This window comes from Medicago truncatula, chromosome 3, assembly GCF_003473485.1.
Source record: "Medicago truncatula cultivar Jemalong A17 chromosome 3, MtrunA17r5.0-ANR, whole genome shotgun sequence".
Classification (NCBI taxonomy): domain Eukaryota; kingdom Viridiplantae; phylum Streptophyta; class Magnoliopsida; order Fabales; family Fabaceae; genus Medicago; species Medicago truncatula.
This window is the reverse complement of record NC_053044.1, coordinates 52,209,933-52,231,876: the sequence shown is the minus strand read 5'-3', so window position 1 is coordinate 52,231,876 and position 21,944 is coordinate 52,209,933. Positions and strand designations below refer to the sequence as shown.

General features: G+C 33.3%; 3 protein-coding genes across 3 annotated transcripts; 1 reads left to right on the top strand and 2 right to left on the bottom strand.

The window, feature by feature from the left end:
- Positions 1-2,468: 2,468 nt before the first annotated feature.
- LOC112420278 (protein FAR1-RELATED SEQUENCE 5-like) lies at positions 2,469-6,536 on the bottom strand. The gene is made up of 4 exons (XM_024779061.1): positions 6,361-6,536; positions 5,268-6,092; positions 2,900-3,131; positions 2,469-2,756 (listed from the first exon to the last, which is right to left on the bottom strand). Exons 1-4 carry the CDS (start codon positions 6,534-6,536, stop codon positions 2,469-2,471), a joined length of 1,521 nt encoding a protein of 506 aa, XP_024634829.1.
- Positions 6,537-7,879: 1,343 nt separating this feature from the next.
- Positions 7,880-11,592, top strand: LOC11435406 (probable protein phosphatase 2C 59). The gene is made up of 9 exons (XM_003603219.4): positions 7,880-8,040; positions 8,207-8,363; positions 8,947-9,074; positions 9,545-9,643; positions 9,726-9,884; positions 10,193-10,279; positions 10,350-10,441; positions 10,834-10,908; positions 11,067-11,592. Exons 2-9 carry the CDS (start codon positions 8,281-8,283, stop codon positions 11,241-11,243), a joined length of 900 nt encoding a protein of 299 aa, XP_003603267.1. The 5' UTR covers positions 7,880-8,040; positions 8,207-8,280; the 3' UTR covers positions 11,244-11,592.
- Positions 11,593-18,882: 7,290 nt separating this feature from the next.
- Positions 18,883-20,125, bottom strand: LOC11431470 (zinc finger protein CONSTANS-LIKE 4). The gene is made up of 2 exons (XM_003603217.4): positions 19,433-20,125; positions 18,883-19,333 (listed from the first exon to the last, which is right to left on the bottom strand). Exons 1-2 carry the CDS (start codon positions 20,030-20,032, stop codon positions 19,061-19,063), a joined length of 873 nt encoding a protein of 290 aa, XP_003603265.1. The 5' UTR covers positions 20,033-20,125; the 3' UTR covers positions 18,883-19,060.
- Between the last annotated feature and the right edge of the window lie 1,819 nt (positions 20,126-21,944).

Here is a 21,944-nt window from a genome sequence, read left to right as displayed (position 1 = left end):
ATGTTTTATGTGCATATTTTGTATGCCTTGAAAAAGTGCAAAATTGTCTTTTGCGTATAAATATATTCAAAATTACTTTTTATATGCATAACTACACTTAATATGAGACTAACTGAGCAGTAATCACTAGAATGATCATATCATATTGTTAATATTTTCAATAGTATTATCAAGACCGTCACGTGTAATGTGTGCGCGCACTCAAACACAGAGACATACACACTCATGTGCATTATTTTTATGCAATCAATTGTGTCAGCATGAGCATAAGAGGTCCGGAATAAATAAGTAAAAGAAAAAGCCCTTGCAAAGATTTTGCAACAGTATTATCCAGAGATAAATTTCACAAAAAAAGGAGCAATGTTACAAATTACCACCACCAAACTATTTCCATGATGCAGAAAACCATAACAAAAGAAAGTAAATTCCTTCTCTACGAGGGCAGCAAGCAAGCCTCCGAAGGTAACATTCTTTATGCGAATTCCTTCTAAAAAATTTAAATTCCAGTACCCAAGAAAAGAGCAGAAACAGCAGCACTTTGAAGTATTGTAATATTGAATATGCATAGTTCTAAAATGTTCATATACCTTATTCCTAGCATCTGTCTCCAGACACTGCGTGCGGGTTTGTTTTGGAGAATACTCTGAAACTACTAAACAGAAAGTTGTTAGGCTTCTGATCAGTGGAATGGTTAATTGATATTTTTCAAGAAGACAAAATGAATTATATTAAACTAAAGAGAGCTTCACACTCACACAAGGAGTGTTAGGTTAGGACTCAAGAGTATTTACAAACATAATACATAATAAAACCAATGCCTCCCTTAGCTATGAATGAATACAACTCTCTAGCTAGGTAGCAAGATTAAAACATTAAATGGAATTAATCCTGAAAATCGAAATGATATGATATACACCGTTAGTGCAAACTGGTTTTACAGACATGTTTAATGAGAATTCAACATTTTGCAATTATTATTAAATTGCAACTACAAAGTAGTCTTAGATGCTATCAGATCCTTGACTTAGATGCTACAGTTACAAAGTAGTCTTATATGACAATATAGACCATTTTACACAATGCATTTTCATTAAAAAATTTATGCGATGACAAACGAGAATAAAGTTAGCATAGCAAATAAGTTGATGTTGTGTTGGATGTGTGGTAAGACTAAAAGAGATATGATTAAAAATGAAAATATTATAGTAGAAAAGATGATGAATAACATGCTTAGGTAGTTGGGTATGTAGAGATAAAATTTGTAATGAGAAGAATATATAAGATGGATGATACTCATATAAGAAAAAACCTAGAAAAACGTAAGAGAAATTATTAGAAAAGACTTGAAGATTAATGAGTTGAACCACAATATGATTTATGATTAAACATTATGACTTAATATGACTTGTTTAGCCGACTTTATTTAATGGGATAAGGCATGATTGTTAATGTTGCACTATCGAAGTAAAATAGTGTTATACCGACATCAGATAAAAACTCATTATAATATCATATAAGTTCACTTTGTAATTATATTTAAAAATAAAGAATTAATTTGTATATATCGACAGTGTAAATCTTTTTTTGTAGATTCATCAAATCAAATTATGCCATGTAGGTATTTTTAGAGATAATTTAGGAACAAACTTATAAAAGTGGCACTTTCGTGTGATTTGATTGGATTCATGTGTAGAAAAAATTTACATCTCAGTTTATAGAAATTAATCTCCAATTGAGAAACACTACTTTTATTATTTGAGTTTTTCTATCATATTCAAATTTGCACAAGTTAAGAAATTTAAAAAAGTAAATTTACATTGGAACTAGTGCACTTAATATTAAGAGTTTAATTGTGGTGCACTGTCTATGTAAAGCCAGTTTACACAGTCATCCAATGGTATTGTGTCACATCATTTCCATTTAAAATGTTTTATTTAAATTATTAAAAAAAAAAAAAAAGAACAAAATAAATTCGGTTGTTACACTCGTGCAGCATTTTCATCACGTTCCAGCAACTTCCAACTCTGTAACAAGATTGCTTCTCTCCCTCAATGCAACAAAACTCAATCAGTTCTTTCTCTTTTTTCAATTGAAGGTATCAAATATCTCTAATATCCTACATTCTTTTGTTCGTGTAAACGAGGCGAACGCAACTCTCAATAAATAACCGCCGTTACGACCTGAGAACCGTCTTTGAAGAAGATTATGGAAGTTTTGGTATGAGACATTATAAATAGGTGAATTAACCACATCTTCAATTACTTGGTTTCTTTAGTTCTACAGTTTTTTATTTTTTGAAAAACTCAATTACGCATTTTGCAGTCTTCAAAGATTTTTGTTTGGCAATGTTGTTCATATTTAAACATGTTTGTGGATTTATTAAGTTCAAAAAATAAATTCTATTTGCATATTCTTATCATTCGATTAACTTTGCTTTTTTAAATATGGTCAATTCATTGAATTTTTATTCAGTATAGCTCAAGAGACTCAACCATAATACTATTAAACAATTGATCAAGTTTTGCGATCGCCTTCCGCAAAGCTTGAATTGCAATATCATGATGTTTTTTCGATCGTGAACCTCTTTCAGATAGCTCAAGAGACTCAACCATAATACTATTAAACAATGAAGTACTTGAGGCTCGGTTTCTACCTTCTTCAAGGTCTTCAATTGCAAGTCCTTTACTTTTGTCTTTCTTAGCATTTATGGTCCATCGACTTAGAACATATTGAGAAGGGAGAGAATAAACATTTTTCTTGATGAATACATTCAACACACAAAGAATACCCACAAATTCAAACATGTGACAACTACATTTTGCTTCTTTTGAAATGTCATGAAAAATCACATGATAGTTAGGTTTTTGTTTGTAAATTTCATGAATCTTGTATGTGGAACTTGAACAGAAAATTCAACTTTCTCTGCGATAAATATTTGGGATCCAACCAACTCATCCTGGAATATCTTGAACACTTTTCGTGTATAAATTTTTGAAGCCTCTTCTTCCATAGGATATAAAGTGCGCAAAAGTGGTTTTGAATTCCTTGTCTTAACATTCTTCTCTCTTTCCTTGTTATAACGTGCATCAAGAGCCTTCTCATATTGTGTCACAAACTTGCTCAATGGAGTACTTGAATTCAAAAAGCCCTTAAAAAATTTATTCATACTTTCACTCCTTTGGGTGGTGGACATTCCAACACAAAAATTGTGACGTACATAAGAAGGAATCTGTAACACCCCGTTACCCAAAAGCATTTAAATAACAAATATTCATCAGAGTATTTCACCAAAACGGGCATGCTACACTACATTTCAAATTTTCTTAAATAGAAAGTAAAACTATTTAATTCAACATCATTCGTAACTTCAAAATTTATGCAGCGGAAAGTTTGCATTTCAAATAACCACAACAACGGTTAAATTCTCCAAAATAATATCTTGGCATAAAGCCTAACCAACAATAAATCAATCAACAGGGGCCACATCATCAAATTCCAAAAATTGATACATAGGAAGGAACAACAACAATAATACTAATAATAATTCTCATCCCAAGTATTAGAGCCCTAGACACGACTCTTGAGCGACCACCGACTACTCAGGATCACCTGCAAGTTACCCATAGGAAGGGCAACATTTTCAAGCAGAAGGGGTGAGATTCACAACAATAAAGTATAGATATTAAAATCTTCAATTGAATCTAACACCCTATAACATCGAATACATCATCTTGTAATTATAAATAATTAATTCACAAGCATCAACAACATCATCGAAATCCATCCATCACAATATGTATATAAATATATATTCATCAACAACATCATCATCATCAAGGTAACAACTACAACCAACAACCAAGACTCATGCAATGACATGACAACACTGCTAAGACAACACCTTAGACTCCTCAATAGATGCAAATATGCATGTGGTACCAAACAGGACCGAAGCTCTCACCGCTTTTGAATGGTTAAAGCATTCATCAGGACCGAAGCCCTCACCGCTGTTGAGCAACTAGTGCTCCAGGACATGAGTCCTCTCCACTGTTTTATGCATATGCAATGGACCTACTTGTGTATATCTACATACAACTTGACCATGCATACAAACTCCATATGACTCCACTTAAACAACATGTATGGTTAATAAATAAAGCATACATCTCAGTCATCAGCAACAACATCAATTAGAGATCCAATCAATCCAGAATAATGCACAATTAAATATAACTATGCTCAAAATTACAATACCAAGCACTACCACCCATGCACGAAATTCAACACTCAGGAACTGTGCAGCTCGCCTCGCGAGCACATCTGCTCGCTATGGCGAGTTCACAAAACTACATGCTCGCCATGGCGAGTTCAAGGCGAACTCGAGGCGAGTGAAATTTAGGTGCTCTCGGGAAAATGACATTTTTCTCACTCAAACCTCAATTCTAAGCTCCCTATTCATCTTTTAAACCTAAAACTTGTTCCAGTCATCATTAAAATCATCTAGGTACCTTAAACCATCCCCAAAACATCTTATAACAACATTTCAAAAATCAAGTTTTGTCCAGGCTTGCTCGCCATGGCGAGTTGATCTGCTCGCGAGGCGAGCGATGAAGTTGCTCACTCGCGAGGCGAAACATGGATGCTCGCGAGGCAAGCGATGAACTTCTGTACGGGCAGAAAACTGGTTTTTCCCAAAAATCCCATTTTTCTTCCATTCACTCCCCAAATTGGTTTACAGATGTAAATTAGCTTTCTGTATGCACTTAGAACCTATTTCTAACATCAAATTCACACTCACAACTCCAAAATCAACATTTCATCATAAAACCCCAAAATCTCAATTCTCACTAAAACTCTGTTAAATTCAAATTCAGAAATTAGTAACTACACTATTGAAGTAAACCTCACCCTTACCTTAGAAATTGCAGAAAAATGCACAGCAAAAGTGATTTCTTGAGTTCTACTTGCTCTTCTCTCCTTTCTCCCAAAACTGACAGTTTCACGTAAAAGTGTTCCTGACTCTACTCCTTCTATCTTAACTGCCATCTCAACTCCCTTTTAATTACACTAAACTCCCCATAAATTCTCTTAAATTCTATTAACTCCCCAAACACCAAAATAATTATTATTTCATACTTATTCTAATTATTATTAAAATAAACTATATAATAAAATAAACACACCACATCAATCACCAAAAATCATAAATATATATATATAGACTCCACATAAATCAAAATAATTAAATATAACGACTAGGGCGTTACAGAATCCACTTTGCTCGAATGGAGTAGATCTTCTTTAGCCATTTGTTATCTTGCAACTCATAATTATCTATCATTGCTCCCCAATAAGAATCAAAGTCATAAGTAGTGATAGTTTGATGAATGCACTTGTGAAATTGATTTTTAAACTTACTATGTTCATGATAAATTTGGTTCAAGTACTCTCGAACTTTCTTCTCAATATGCCACATACAATAGTGATGATTCACCTCTGGAAAAACCTGTGCAGCTGCATTAGAAATAGAAGTGTCTTGATCAGTGATAATAGTTTTAGGAATAACTCCATCCATTTCTTCTAACCAAGTACGTAGCAACCAAACAAAACTCTCTTCAATTTCATCCCATAACAGAGCACAACCAAAAAGTATAGACCGTTGGTGATGATTAACTCCAGTGAATGGAACAAAGGGCATTAGGTATTTATTTGTTAAGTATGTTGGATCAAAAGTCACCACATCACCAAAATATTTGTAAGCCATTCTAGACCTTGAATCAACCCAAAAGTAATTTGCTAATTTACCTTCTGCGTCCATTTGAAATGCATAGAAAAACCCAGGATTCTTCAACTGACAATTCTTAAAGTACGATAACATCAACTGAGCATCTCCATTTTCTAATTGTTTTTGTCTCTTCACAGTTAAATAATTAATAACATCTTGTTGGCTAAATCCAACATTATCAACACCACCACTCTCGATACATAACACTGATGCTATTTTACTAGGGCCTATACCAGAATCATCAAGCACATCAATAAGTTTTTTTTGCACTTTGGTTTTGCTTCTATGTACTCTAAGAAACTGTGAACTGTTTAGGGAAAATAGTTCATGATTATGGTCTCTAACAAATCTAAAAACAATCCACCTATCTTCACTTTTCTTGATATACAACGGTGCCTTGCATCCTACCCTTGTTTGATCATGTACAATAAGACTATCATTTTCTTTTTTCAATTATTTTTTGGGATCTAAACCCCTCCTTTAAACAAAGAATCTCTTGACCAATTACCCTACCATCCGTTCTTGATTTAGTAACACGACCCATACGAAAGCTAAAACCTTTATTCCTCGCGTACCTTGTGTAGTATTTCTTTACATCTTCAATTGATGTAAACTTCATTCCTTCAAAGGGATCTAAGGGGAGCTCCAATGGTAGTCTATCATTGAGAGGATCTGCATCACTTGCAAGCATATCATCTGAGCCAATCATGTTGGTATGTTCATGCATATCTGTCATTTCTTGATCTGTCATTGTAGCACTCACAATCCTGTTATGCTGAATAAAAATTCAATGAATTGACCATATTTAGAAAAAGCAAGTTAATCGAATGATAAGAATATGCAAATAGAATTTATTTTTTTGAACTTAATAAATCCACAAACATGTTTAAAAATGAACAACATTGCCAAACAAAATTCTTTGGAGACTGCAAAATGCGTAATTGAGTTTTTCAAAAAATAAAAAACTGTAGAACTAAAGAAACCAAGTAATTGAAGATGTGGTTAATTCATCTGTTTATAATGTCTCAGACCAAAACTTCCATAATCTTCTTCAAAGACGGTTCTCAAGTCGTAACGGCGGTTATTTATTGAGAGTTGCGTTCACCTCGTTCACACGAACAAAAGAATGTAGAATATTAGAGATATTTGATACCTTCAATTGAAAAAAGAGAAAGAACTGATTGGGTTTTGTTGTATTGAGGGAGAGAAGCAATCTTGTAACAGAGTTGGAAGTTGCTGGAACGTGATGAAAATGCTGCACCAATGTAACAACCAAATTTATTTTGTTTTTATTTTTATTTTTTTAATTTAAATAACACTTTTGAAAAGGAAATGATGTGGCACAATACCATTAGATGATTGTGTAAATTGGCTTTACACAGACAGTGCACCGCAATTAAACTCTACTATTAAATATGTATCGTTTTGATAAATAATTTTTGTTTAATTATATTTGTTTAAAATTTAAAAATAATCCATCTTATTAAAAAAATTATTTTTAACCTCAAAATGAAAAGATTTTTCCAGTATCTTTTTCAAAATAATTTTTTTCTAAAAACAAAAGACTCAAGTATACTAACTTTAAATCTAATTTTTTTTTTTTGTCAAGTAGTATAGTGGCTAAAACTTACAAATTTTAAATGTAGAGAACTGACGTGTCCAAAATTCGAACCTCTGACCACCGCAAATAATTTGCAATATCCCTATGAGTTAAGCTATTGGGGATTAAAAAAAAGGTTTTTATAAACAAAAATTGGCTTCATCTTTGCTCAAAATCTTTATATTTTTCTAACAAATTCATTTTTAAAGACAAAACAAGCACATTTAAAATCTTAAATTCTCGTTAGATTAGATGTTGTGCAAAACTAGATTAGAAACAATTGGTATTGACTTGGTCCCACCAAATGCTTCGCCCTCATCTTCGGTTACGCGTACGCAATGCCTATGTTTAGTATTCTTATCAACATCATTAATTCATTGATTGTTCAAGAATATACACATTAATTAATCAATAAAGAGTCAATTCAGTTTTTTGCATCAAATTTTGCATTAATTATTTATTTATTTCTTCCTAACCCAATATATAATATTTTTTATTTTTGAACTAGTAGAAGATTATGTTTGAATGAATGTCTGAATTGTTGAACAAACAAACTATGGGTTGTCTTGAACTTGAACTAAAATTAAACAAAAGACCTCTTCTGTTTTCTCAACTCTCTCTCTTTCTCTCATTCTTTCTATCTTCCCTTTCTCAGGTACCTAACTTTCTCTCTTTTTCCCTCCCTTTTTCTTCAACCATTATCCATATCAATTGTAAAATTTATGCACACAAAATTAAATTAAAAATTAAATCAAATTTTGTGTTTATATTTCAAAAAATGACCCTACACTAATGTTATGATCACTTGGTATCCTTGGCAGGAAAAAATCAAATAAACAATAGTGCTTTTCTTTCATCATTTTGGTCAAAGAAAGAGAAATATTGTAGTTGTAATATGGGATATCTCAATTCAGTTTTGTCCTCAACAAGTCAGGTCCGTGCTATAGATGATGGACCGGTCAGCGGTGGCGGTCTCAGGTACGTTTCTTGCATCTCACGCTTACCAAAATGTGTTGATTTGCATATGCATAACTTGTTCCGTAGCATATGCTAATTAACATGTTTTCAAGATATTATCATGAATGAAATGCATTAAGCATTTTTATCGTGAAATTTTTTCGTATCATTCTGTTTTTTTTATTTAATTATTACAAAACTATCACATTGTTTTAAGTCTCTTTTCAATTTTCAAGTAGTTGTACACAAAAGTTGGGATTATTTGAAAATGACTTTTTATCAAACCAGAATTGCTTAAATTTGTTCCCAAAACAACTTTCTCCTGAATATATAATTAATATCAATTACTAAACTTTATGCATCAATTTTCTCCTTAGATTATAGGTTGTTTGTCTGAAAAATTGAATACGTTAACGGTTAACCAATATGTGTTATAGGTTGAGGGATGTGTCGTTTGTTTAAATTTTATACATAAGTTGTGAGTTTTATACTTTTAGACATCATTGCTTGGATTCATTCATTGATTTGGGAGAAAAGGGGGAAAAAGAAATTATGAACTGTATGACATTACTGTGACACAATTTGTTATGATTTGTACATGTAGTCACAATGGAAAGTTTAGCTATGGGTATGCTAGCTCGCCTGGCAAGAGATCTTCAATGGAAGATTTTTATGAGACCAGAATTGACGGTGTCGATGGTGAAATCGTTGGCCTTTTTGGAGTCTTTGATGGTATAGTTACATATTTCTCTAATTTTTTTCTCCTGGTCGAATTTTGATTGGAAAGTATGTCGAAAATATTTCACAAGGGAATCATGTCATGGATATTTTATCAGTATTTTCGTATTAATGTTTCTTTCCGAAATTTTTCCATTTCTTACAATATATAGCCTGATTTTGTACTTTTGTCTTCCATTTTTTAGTGATGTCCTCCATATTTTGTTATAGTATTGTTCTATCGTTCTCTGCCACCGCTAAAGAATATTTTTGAAGGTTTTCCAGTTCGCAAACCTTTGGTTGGCTAAGACCAGAATAAATGCTTCATCCTCCTATTTGTTGTTATTTTTGAACCTCCATTTATTCCATATAGGAATAATTGTTTAGTCTATTAGTGTTTCTTTGTTTGGCCTGAGAAATTAACCGTGTAAGAGTTATTTCATATTGTTTATGCCTATATATAAACTTGTTTATAACTCTTTTAGGTCATGGCGGTGTTCGTGCTGCTGAGTATGTTAAGCAAAACTTGTTTAGCAATTTGATCAGTCACCCAAAATTCATATCTGACACCAAATCAGCAATAAGTATGTTCTCTCCACCTGTCACTGCATGGTCTTTATGTTTTTTGATTTGCTAATCCATATAATAACTCTTGCTTTTCCACAGCTGATGCATACAATCATACCGACAATGAATATCTGAAATCAGAAAACAACCATCACAAAGATGCAGGATCTACTGCATCTACCGCCATTCTAGTTGGTGATCGTTTGCTTGTTGCAAATGTTGGAGACTCCAGGGCCGTTATATGCAGGGGCGGTAATGGTAAGAGTACTATCTTCATAGCATTACTCACGCTCTTAGATGCACACAATTAATTAACTGATTGTACTGTTATATTAGTCTTTGTTGAAAGACTATCTTGATATCATTTAGCATTGATAAATATCTAAAGGTTATTCAATTGTTTTTAAGCGTATAATGTTAGTGCACTAGTAAAAATGGTAAGGATGCATCGCGTATGCATGTATGTGTATAACAAGTTCTGTTGTAATTACTGCAACAGAATAACTTCAACCTTCTTATGTAGAATGCTTACTTAATACTTTCCTTCCAATCGTGCTTTCTTGTAGCAATTGCTGTTTCTCGAGATCATAAGCCAGACCAAACTGATGAGAGGCAAAGGATTGAAGATGCAGGAGGCTTTGTTATGTGGGCTGGTAAGGTGACATTGTTGTATATTTTTATTTGTTTCTTATTTATCACTATTGATAAATATTATTTTTACAGGAACTTGGAGAGTTGGAGGTGTTCTTGCTGTCTCTCGTGCATTTGGTGATAGACTCTTGAAGCAGTATGTTGTTGCTGATCCAGAAATCCAGGTATGTGTCTGCTATGGTTAGAGAAATCCATTCTTGACTATTTCATGTGGTTATAGATTCATTTCAACCTGTCCTTTGTATAGTGTGTGGTTAAATACACGAGTCTGTTTGTTTTAAGTTATCTTCGTAGATTTATGGAATATGTGGATAAGGAATATGTATTCCGATGTTTGTCATTTATCCCTATTCTATAATTAACCTTGTACAATAGCATTTTTGAGATTCTTCTAGTTAAAAACTAATTTGGCAATTGCCAATTTGCCATGAACTAGTAACAATTGTAAAAAAAATATTTGTTGTCATGTATGATCTTTATTCTGGGTGATGTGAACATAAATCTTCTTAGTTTTGCTTATTTTTTGTATTTATGTTGCATGATTGTGATTTCGCAGGAAGAAAAAGTTGACAGTTCTCTTGAGTTTCTTATTCTGGCCAGTGATGGGCTATGGGATGTCGTCTCAAATGAGGTTCGCAACGCTATTCATTTTTCACCTTTCACATCCTAACCACCTAAATTCGAAATAATTAAGTTCCTCTAGTAGAGTTGGATAGTCTTGAGTTCTGAAAATGTCATGCTGAGAAGCGTTACTTTTCCAACTTGTTTAACATTTTAAGCATTTTTCAGGAAGCTGTTGGTATGATTAAACCTATTGAAGATGCAGAGGAGGCAGCAAAGAGACTGATGCAAGAAGCATATCAGAGAGGTAGTGCTGACAATATCACTTGTGTCGTTGTTCGTTTCTTGATGAACCAAGGCACTTCTTCTCATAGTAGCTCCAACCAATTTGCCGGCCACAGTTAGAGGGTTTGTGCATTGGTGAAGAGGTGGATATCCAAACATCTCAAAAGTGGAAAAAAAATCAGTTTATATATAAAGACCATCTTGTAGTTGTGCATCATACAAGAATATACAGGAAACAGATCAAAACTCGTCATGATCCTGTTAAATAGAGTTGTTGTATCAGTATCACATACATAATTTGTAGCTAGGAAAAATTTGTAGCTAGTAATTACTACTGCTACATCTAAACATGGTTCCTTGTCGTCATTTGTTGTTCTTAGGGTTAGTTATTTTAGTCTAACGCAATATAAACTGAATTATGGCTTGTATATGAGTAATTATGAGAAATATGCATTGATGTATTTGTTCACTTGCAAATTGCAACTTTAAACCGATCAACACAATTATGTGCCGAAACTTGTCATGAACAAAGGTTCGGATTGGTAAAAAGTAGCGGATGATAGATAAACTCTATTAAGAATGTGTTGCTTAACATTTTACAGAATTCTTTCTTTATATGAAAATTTGATGGCGAGGAGATTGAAAACTTGATTTAAGCTTTGTCTAAAGTTTAAAGCAAACTGAATCACAACCATTGAGAGTTTTGGAACAAGCTAAATTCTCAAATAAGTGTATTTCTCATTCAATCGTGTATAAACTCTTCAATTTTGACACTACAACAAAAGAGATTTTAGTTCTATAAAGTATCATAATGCATGTTAGATTTGTGCGAGTGATAACAAAATACGCAAAAAATAAGTGTTTGTTTGTGAGACGCATTTCGATCATGCAAACAATCACATGACTTTATGCGGGCAGTAAAATTAATTTGGTTAAAATGTGATTGTTGCAAACACCGTGTGGATTTGGTGTCTTCTTGCAAAAGACAATTGCTTTTGTTTCAACCTGCAATTCTTTGCTTAATCATTAGTAGAAATGGGAATCAGATTCCCTGCTGTTACAGCAGGGTGCTGTAACTGATCCAGGCCATTCAATTTTAAATTGATGGCTGAGATTATTTTACAATGTGAAATTGTGATTAAATCTGAACCGACGGATCTCATATCTACGGTTGAGATGTGCTACAGCGTGCAACTGCGTGTAATATTTACAGCAACAAATCCTAATCCAAAACAGTTTAATTTGTGTTTAGAAGTATGATTTACGTGAGCCCCAAGGTTATTTTTTAAAAACAACTTAAGTATTCAAAATGTTTAAAAAAATGCTTTGACAATATCATAATTATTACATATTTCAAAATTGTATGCGTAAGTATGATGATTAAGAAAAAAGTGCTTTAAAATTAGTTTTGAATACTTTGCGTGTGCACTTTGCAAAAGATTATAGAACAAACGTTTAAGATACAATTTATGCCCAGCCAGCTTATACATTGGACTTAATTAAAAAAAATTGTGAAATATTATTTCTCCGACCATTCCGAAAGTATATAATATGAAGTTCATGGATAGATATATTAATATGAACACTTTCTTGGCTTGTACACAACTTGACTAGCAAGGCTTGAATTGCACACTATATAACTAATCTACTTCATAGTTGACAATTTGTTCCTCTTAATTAACAACTAACAAGAAAGAGTAGTAAGCCATGCCAATTTGTTTACCATAGACTGTAGTGATTAATAACCTGGAGATTTTTATTATTGTTTACCATAGAGATGGTGACAATGATGATATACACTTTGGTTCACTTTCGTGCGTAAGAGCAAAAACTGCCTTGACGACAAAATGTTTTCTGAGTCCCATCTCTATAAGTCTATAATCTATTTAATAATTTATAAGTCTTACAGCTATATTTCACGTTTTGTATTTGATAAACTTATTTTTATTAAATATCATTTTTAATTAGTATCAATATAACTTCTCTATCTTAGTTAGCCTAGGTTCTTTTTCCCCCTTTAACAAATATTCTAATTATATGTCATTCGTTTTTTTAATAAGGATTATTTTCTTTGAATTTTTTATTTTATTTTTGAAGGATTTAATTTCTTTGCATGATGAGCATATATACATAAGAATTTGCTAGAACACACCCACTAGTTTTTATGTGTGAGTATTTTAGCAAGCTACACCTTAAGGTGCATTTAACTACTTTTTAGTTATAACTTACTAAAACACACCTTCTAAAAAATAAATGGGTGTATTTTAGCAAATATCCATAGGAGTTGTTAACATACACCCACTTATTTTGTAGAAAGTGTGTTTTAGTAGCAACATTCACCTTAAGATGTATTTAACAACTTTTTAGTTATATCTTTACTAAAACACTCCCACATAAAAACTAGTGGATGTATCCTAACAAATCCTATATATATATATATATATATATATATATATATATATATAGTCAGGATCCATTGACACCAGGTGTCAATGGATTCGTTGACACCAAATCTTAACCGTTGATTGTTTTTAATCAAAGGCTAATAATAACTTTTTAAATTGATTCACCGTATCTTTACTTTTGATTAGCACATTTATCAGTTTTAAAACAAAATTAATTTGTTTGATAACAAAAAAAAAAAAAACTCAATTTGCTGACCGCCGCCGCCACCGTAATGATATTCATCTTTCCTAACCGAAAATTGTTCTCCACCATTTCACATATGCATTGAAACCGATGCAAACTATGATTAATTGAGTTTTTTGTAATTGGATTAATTGAATAAACATGATTTTATAGCAACTGCATTGAATTTGTGAGAAAATGGCTTGAATAGATCATATCGAAATCCCTTTAAATTAAATTCAAAAAGATCACACCTTTTGGTATGAAATATGAATAAGGAGACGGCCATCGGTGATAGCGAAAAGGAATTATGCCGTGTGTTACAGCTGATGGGAAAAAGGAGTATGCATTCCTGTAAGTCTTGAGAGAAAAAGATCACGCTATTAATTTAACAAATAAACTCACACCCTTTGATTAAAAACAATCGACGGTTGAGATTTGGTGTCAACGAATTCGTTGACACCTGATGTCAATGGATCCTGACTCATATATATATATATATATATATATATGTAGATATATGTTTTAAGAACTAATATAATTGTTTTGGATTGGGCTAAAGTTCAACCATGAAGTGGATTCGACTTCTCGATTCCAGAGTCAAAGGTCAAACAAGGCATAAAAGTCTTCCACATAATACCTATGCCAGTGAAGAGTTGCGCTACAGGCAACAAAGCACTCGAAATTAATTTGAGCCATCTATATGATTAGTCGATTGCCCATCCCTTTGGTGAGAACGACACAATCTTCTAATTGTGCATGCTTACATGACACACTCGGTAATCTATGTATAGAACACCTTGTTGCAAAAACAGGTACACACATTCTGAAAAAATATCAAAACACACTAACTCGAAAATTTAAATGTCTTTGTAGGTATACCATCTCACACTTAATCAAGACTCTCAACTTTGTGTGAGTGGGTGTGATGCTTCAGAATCAGCCAATCACTTGTTTTTGAATTATAATTTCTTCATCAGCATGTTCGGCATTAGATTGACTTCTCTTCGGTTGATCCTTTAAGTATTTCAAATCATCTTACGCAGTTTGGATTTTCAACAGACGGTTCAAAAGTACAACGGTCTTTAATGTATGTTATTTGTTTTTGGATAATCTGAAAAGAGAAGAATAATAGAATTTTTAGCCGAAAGGAAATCTTTATTCGTCATCTTTTAGGTAGGGTCAAATAACTTTTCTATTGGTGGTTGATGGCAAAATATATTTTTAATTTAGCTTTCAATTATCATGGTTGATAGCTTAATCCTTTCTCTTGTTTATGCATTGACTGATAACATTTTTTTTCTTCTTTTTTTCCTCTTTTCGACCGGTTATGTTCTCTCTGTAAGACTTAGATGTTTCTCTTTAACTAGATTGATGACCCGTGCGCCGCACGGGTCTTATGAGCTGTACTACATTCACTATTAGTAAAATGGAATAGTGTGAGTCCCACTTAAGATTGTGATATTAAGCGAGACTTTGAGTATGAGGGTATCTAATAGGTACCAAATTTTGAAAATATATTTATATATACATAGTTATGTTAAAACAAACTAAATTCCTATGTAAAAAAAGTGTGGTAATTCCCTTTATCCAATAGTTTCATATTTTTTCATCAAAAACCAACAAATATAGACATCCAAAAGTAAACAATTTATGGAGCATTGCATAAATGGCTTAAACTCTATTAAAATTCACTTTTGTTATGATTCCCAAAATTGTTGCAGCAGCTTATAACATCGACTAATCTTCGTATAAAGTCCTAATCCCTTGGTAAAACCAATACTAATACATTTGAAGTCGCACAATTGTATGTGAGCCATTCATCTCAGCCTGAAATATCTAGTTTGAAAGTTATATGTAATATCGAGGGATAAATTAAATAGAAAACTCTGAAGAGCTGGAGACACTTTTTGACTGAGCAAATGCATCCAAAGAATCATGCTAAGCAGCACCTGCTACTTGTTTGTTCTAAAGAACTTTAGGAGCCAATCTTTGACACTCAATTTGGAGGACTGCCTATACTTGGAATGAATGTAGCAAGCAATTTGCATTTAGTTATACTTAAATTAATCATATATTGATTTTGAAATAGGCTTGGTAAAATAAAAGCATATCTGGAGTAGTGTTTGATTAGATCATTGTGAATCTTACCGACAATCTGCATTTGGTAAAAATATAGCTTTATTCATAAATTCAACATCCTTTAATAATTGATTTTAATTAAGAAGAAATTTTATTCACAATTTCTGTTACTAACTACACTTAGTCCATAATCATATTGCTCGTTGATGTAGCTATTAGTAAATAAAAAACCTACCAATCAACCAAACTACCTATATGAATTGCAATACAACAGTTAAGACATTAGAAGAAAAAAGTGTAAAAAAAAATAGAACTGATGCATAAACAAATGGGAAACATCAAAATTTACCGTGTGAGAAGCTGTGACTTGTAACACAGCATGAGATTTCCTCTTGATAAACTCAAACTCATAAATAACTTCATCTGATAGATTGTTTTCTCTTGCAAATCTAAAGAATCCAACGTTATTTGATTGTTGTTCTATGAAGGAGATGAAGAAGAGAATAGAAACAGTTTTGTTGAGAGGAGAAGAGATCGAGAGAGGAGAAGTGAGAATGAGAGAGAAAGAACAATTGATAGAGAATAAGAATAGTTTTGTGTTGTAACATGTGCATATGCGTGGGAAACAAACAAATATGATGAGTGGAGAGCTTTGTGTTTTCAATGTGCGATGACAATAGTTGGAAATTAATGCAGTTCATTGTATCAAGATGGCACGTTAAAAATTGGAGGAAAATAAGGAGAATTTTTCTCTGATTCCTATCATCAGATTTTTTACCTCAATTATTGGGATTCATTTTGAAATTCAAATATTTGGCTTTAGAGGAAATTTTCTAGGGTTATCACTGACAACGTTTAATGCAATAGATTTAGAGGGAAATTATTAGGGTTTAGTGGTTGCAAACCTAATAATATTAAAGAGTAAGGCATAAGGCATAATATATGACTGAATATTTATAAGGGTATTTATATGACTTTATTCATTCGTAATCCTTTAGGTATGACAGACAAACAAACAAATGTACCAACATAGACTATTTCCAATAAACATAGAGTAATAAATGTAAAAAGAATACATTCTTTATATGTGAATGTATAGGGAGGGGAAGTTTAACAGACGTTGCTCTTCATTGTTTATGTGTAGTGCTACTTTCTCATCAATTAAAAGCATTTGAAGGCTACTTATTATTGGACTTTGTTATTCTCCTTATTGCTATTCCATTATCTATACACGCATGGTTACAACATGATTCTTCAAAAAAAAAAAAATGATGTCTGACTGATGTGTGTTGGATGTATATATATAGCAGAAAATTGAGGTGCTGCATTCGGTGCATCTGAGTGGGAAAATGGAGAGTCAGGCTGAGTTGTGTGAAATGTGCAATTTACATGGGTTACCGATGAAAAATATTAATTGCAGGGCATCGTTCAAAGAGAGGAGAAATTTTAGCATAGTTAACCAAAAGGAACCGAATGGTTTTGGATTAATTCACTGAAAATATTTTTGAAATTCAAATTGCAAATGCCTTAGGAGGGAAATATTTTTAGGTTAACCTCATTAGCATTAAATGCTGCAGTTTTAGAGGCAAAAATTTAGGGTTAAATTGTTGCTAACCTAACAACTTTAAGGAGTAAGGGATTTGCATGGGTTACCGATGAAAAATATTAATTGCAGTGCATCGTTCAAAGAGAGGAGAAATTTTAGCATAGTTAACCAAAAGGAACCAAATGGTTTTGGATTAATTCACTGAAAATATTTTTGAAATTCAAATTGCAAATGCCTTAGGAGGGAAATATTTTTAGGTTAACCTCATTGGCATTAAATGCTGCAATTTTAGAGTCAAAAATTTAGGGTTAAGTTGTTGCTAACCTAACAACTTTAAGGAGCAAGGGATTTACATGGGTTACCGATGGAAAATATTAATTGCAGTGCAATAGTTAATCAAAAGGAACCGAATGGTTTTGAATTAATTCATTGAAAATATTTTTGAAATTCAAATTGCAAATGCCTTAGGAGGGAAATATTTTTAGGTTAACCTCATTAGCATTAAATGTTGCAGTTTTAGAGCCAAAATTTTAGGGTTAAGTTGTTGCTAACCTAACAACTCTAAGGAGTAAGGGAGAAGGGATACATCTTATGAGGAACACTTTATATGACAAATTTATTATATGCTTTATAATATATCTTTTTGGACAAAATATGCCTTATAACTTGTTGGCACAAGTGGTAAATGTAAAGGTTTTGGGTCTGTCGTTCTTGGTTAAAATACATGCTACTCGAAGATATGTTTACAATGTTTAGATAAAAGGGAATATGGTGTTACACTTAGTGAAAATGATTGTTTGCCCTCTAAGATAAGATGCTCATTTACTTTAAAAAATGAATGTTAAACAATATATAAACTAGAGTATCCATAAATTCAATATTTAAAAATTTGGTTAAAATTGAGCATCCAACTCAAAATAAGATTTGTTGCAATCAACTTTTTAACGCAGTCCTGCATTCGTTACATTAAAAACGGTCTAATCTTCATCGAGCAAACTTCGTAAAAAAAGGATTCAAATTTTATTTTATAATTCTATCTTAAATCATGATTGGACGATCGAGGACACATGGCTGCGGCAAATTATGAGGACCAATCCAACTTACCTCTATGATCACTCTCACTCAATACGTTCACCCAGTGTAGATGACCACTTGAGTCCCCCCCATGATGGATGACCCAACATAAACTATGTTTTTGTACTTAACTTTCTTGATTCTGGAAGTGAAGTTCGTGGTGTTACTTGTTGCAGTAACACGTGCTCTAGTTGGGAATGTAAAAGGAGTAAATCCTTGCTGCGGAGGTGTTTCCTATGCAAACCGATTCATTGTATTATTGAGACGCATAGTAGCAGGATTGAGACACTATTTGGAAGAAGACGATCCAAGTCAAAAGAAAGTTGCATTACGTCACAGAGCAGAAAGAACTTTGATTAAAATATTATGATTAGTGATTAAAAAATCATGTAATCACACGTCCTAAGCCAATGTTATTACAGATTAAGATACGTTAATCAACATGCAAATTTCACCCCAAAAGGCATAGAAAATCAATCGTTTGGCAAGCAAGGTCAGTTTGCAACTTTACATTACATAATTAAACAAGCAAAAAGTTATATACATCATGAAAGAAAATGCAGCGGGAAGATAGGAAGCAACAAAATCAACAAGAGCAAAAAATAAATCAACAAGTGGGAACGACGCCGTATCCAGAAATGGAATCAACTGCATCAGTGCGTTTCGCAAACCTCCCTTTAATCCTAGGCCTAGTTTCCGCATAAGCTTTACGAGAAGCATAACGAATTGTCTTCTCGAATCTTCGATTCTTCCTCTTCTCCCTGTACCTCATAACCCTAGCTTCACGATCCACCGCCACCGTCCCGTAACCACAGTTTGATATCTCCGGCACGGTGTTCGCGTCAGGAACAACTCCAACGTCCATCGAGGAAGATGAAACCTAATCAATCATAACAAAAAAATAAGTGTAAGATATATATTAATCAATATTTCTATGTCTATATATCAAGCTTAGAATCTTAGATCTAAGATCTCTTACACTCTGACTAATCTGCGACTGTGACGGTGTTTCTAACTCTGTATGCAAGTGCACGTTGTTGTTCTTGTAAGCAGAAACAAAAGGATCGAAGTTACCGTGAACGGGAACAACACCGTCGTTTTTATGTTCAATTACACCGTAATCAAGATCCATAAACGGAATAGCTTCGGAATCAGAGAAAAGATAAGGAGATGAGTTGAGATCTGCTTTCGGATCAGAGATCAACCACGAAGCAGCTTCAGCTTCATCTTTAACAGCATCGTAGTTGTTATTGTTGTTGTTAAGCGATTTAACAGAGTGAGAAGTGTTGGATTCGAAGAACGGAGTAACGGGAACACGCTCGTGACGTGCGGCGAGAGGATTAGCAGTGTGGATGTCACGGTCACAGGTGATGCAAAGAGAAGCTGCATCGGCTTTACACGTGACATGTGCAGGTGCTTGTTCGCAGACTTCACAGAGAGTGACGCGAGGATGACGGGAGGCGAGTTTGTTAGCGGCGTGGACTTTGGAGTCACAAGCGCCGCAGAGGAAGGCGGAGTCAGGGCGGCAGTAGAGAGTTGCGGTGGCGGATTTGCATGAGTCACAGAGTTTAGAAGCCATTTTGGAAGGAAGTTTTTTTTAGTTTGAAAGAAGAAGAAGAAGAAGAGGAGGTGTTATGTGAAAGGGGGATAAGTTGATTACTTGTTTTGTTTCAGTACAATTCAATTCTACCTAGTGTGGTGGGACAGGGATATCTGAAGAATGGCGAATTGGAGGTCGACACGTGGATTTGGATTAGCTAAAGTGTAAAGAGATGAATTGAAGTGCAACAGTGTTGAAGGTTGCAAAGGCGTGAAGGAGACGATGACTTTTTGGACCGTTTGGTAGCAAGTTTCAATTCCAATGCAATGTCTTATTTCTAACTGGACCCCGCTGCATCGCTTAAGCTAGGCTTGATAACAACACTTGATATTGTCTTACCCGTAACCTTCTCTTTTACGCTTTCAATTTTCATTTGTAAAATTGTCTAGTGTACTATATTAATCGAGTCACCACCAAAAAAAAAATTAGTAGAAGAGATTGTTTTTGTTAAAAGGACAGAATATATAAACTAAAAAACAATGTTCTACCCAACAAAAAAGAGTTATGAGAAGAACTCAAGTTCAAAACATTACAACAATAATACATCTTCAAAACAAGTTGACTTTGGTAGGAATTCAATTAGGAAGTAATCTTCAAACAAAAAGAGTGACATTTCAAATAATGTTAGTAATATCAACTCCACCATCAGGCTTCCCCGTATGACAATAAATGATAAACTTTGTTAATCGTATACATTTAGTTGGTTGTATGTGTTATAATCCCATGTCAGCAGGGGCGGTTTCACCGCCCGTCGACCCCGGGCTCAATCGATAATTAATGGCGGATCTTCCTTAGAACCCATGGTACCGCAATGTTTCTATATATATTATATCAGGCATTTTATTTATATATTTTCCAGCTAGCGCAGTGGAAAAGCAGTTGCTATTTTTCTCAGACGTTGCGGGTTCGATTCTTCCTTCTTCTCCCTTTTTTATATTTCTGTATATATTTACTTTTTTTTCAAAAATGTTCCATGGAGGGAATTGAACACACACCTCTGAGCTATACCCATGTAAATTAAATCACTACAGCAGTTAACATTTTTGATTAATCTTTCAAACAGCTTAATATATATTTCATAGAATTTTGGTACCCCCGAGAAAATAACTCAAGATCCGCCAGTGCCGATAAATCCTTCAAACAACTTAATATGACGATCCTTTTTTATTTTTATATATGACTATTTATCTATATCTATATATATATATATATATATATATTTTTTTTTTTTTTTAAGGAAGGAATTTATATATATATTATGTCACATGTGAATTTGCGATAAATTTTTCGCCCAGGCTCTATGTAATTCCTGGCTCCGCCACTGCATGTCAGCTACATCATCTTGCAAAATAATAGATGTTAGAGCATCATCAATGCTAGAATAATGTTGATGTTCTCATGTTAATTTTTGTGGGCCAATAATTGCTACATAGGATTCAAGAACACTTCTTCATTTTCACTACAATTCATTTAAGTTCTTAATTTGTTTTATATGCGGTCCACCATGAACTTCACATAGTATTTTCTTTTCCCTGCGAGAATGGTTCTCCAACCTGTCTTCCAGGTCATTCTCCTACAATGCCTAGAACAAAACTTTGTGTTCTTGTGTTTTAATGACAATATGTAGAACCAACGCTCTTGATGCTCTTAAGAGCTCATTGCACTCTCCCGCATGCTCTTCCTCCCAAACCAACAATCGTTGTCTCCTTTGTCATGATTTTCCCTCTACCTAGAGAGCTTATCTCTTCTACCGTCTATAGCTTATTTTTAGCTAAGTTAAAAAGACGTATAAACCTAACACATAAATGACCTTTCTCTAGTCATAGATCCCACCAAAATAGCGTAAAGGACACTTAGTCTTCTACGCGTCCCAAATTATCGTCGAACCAAG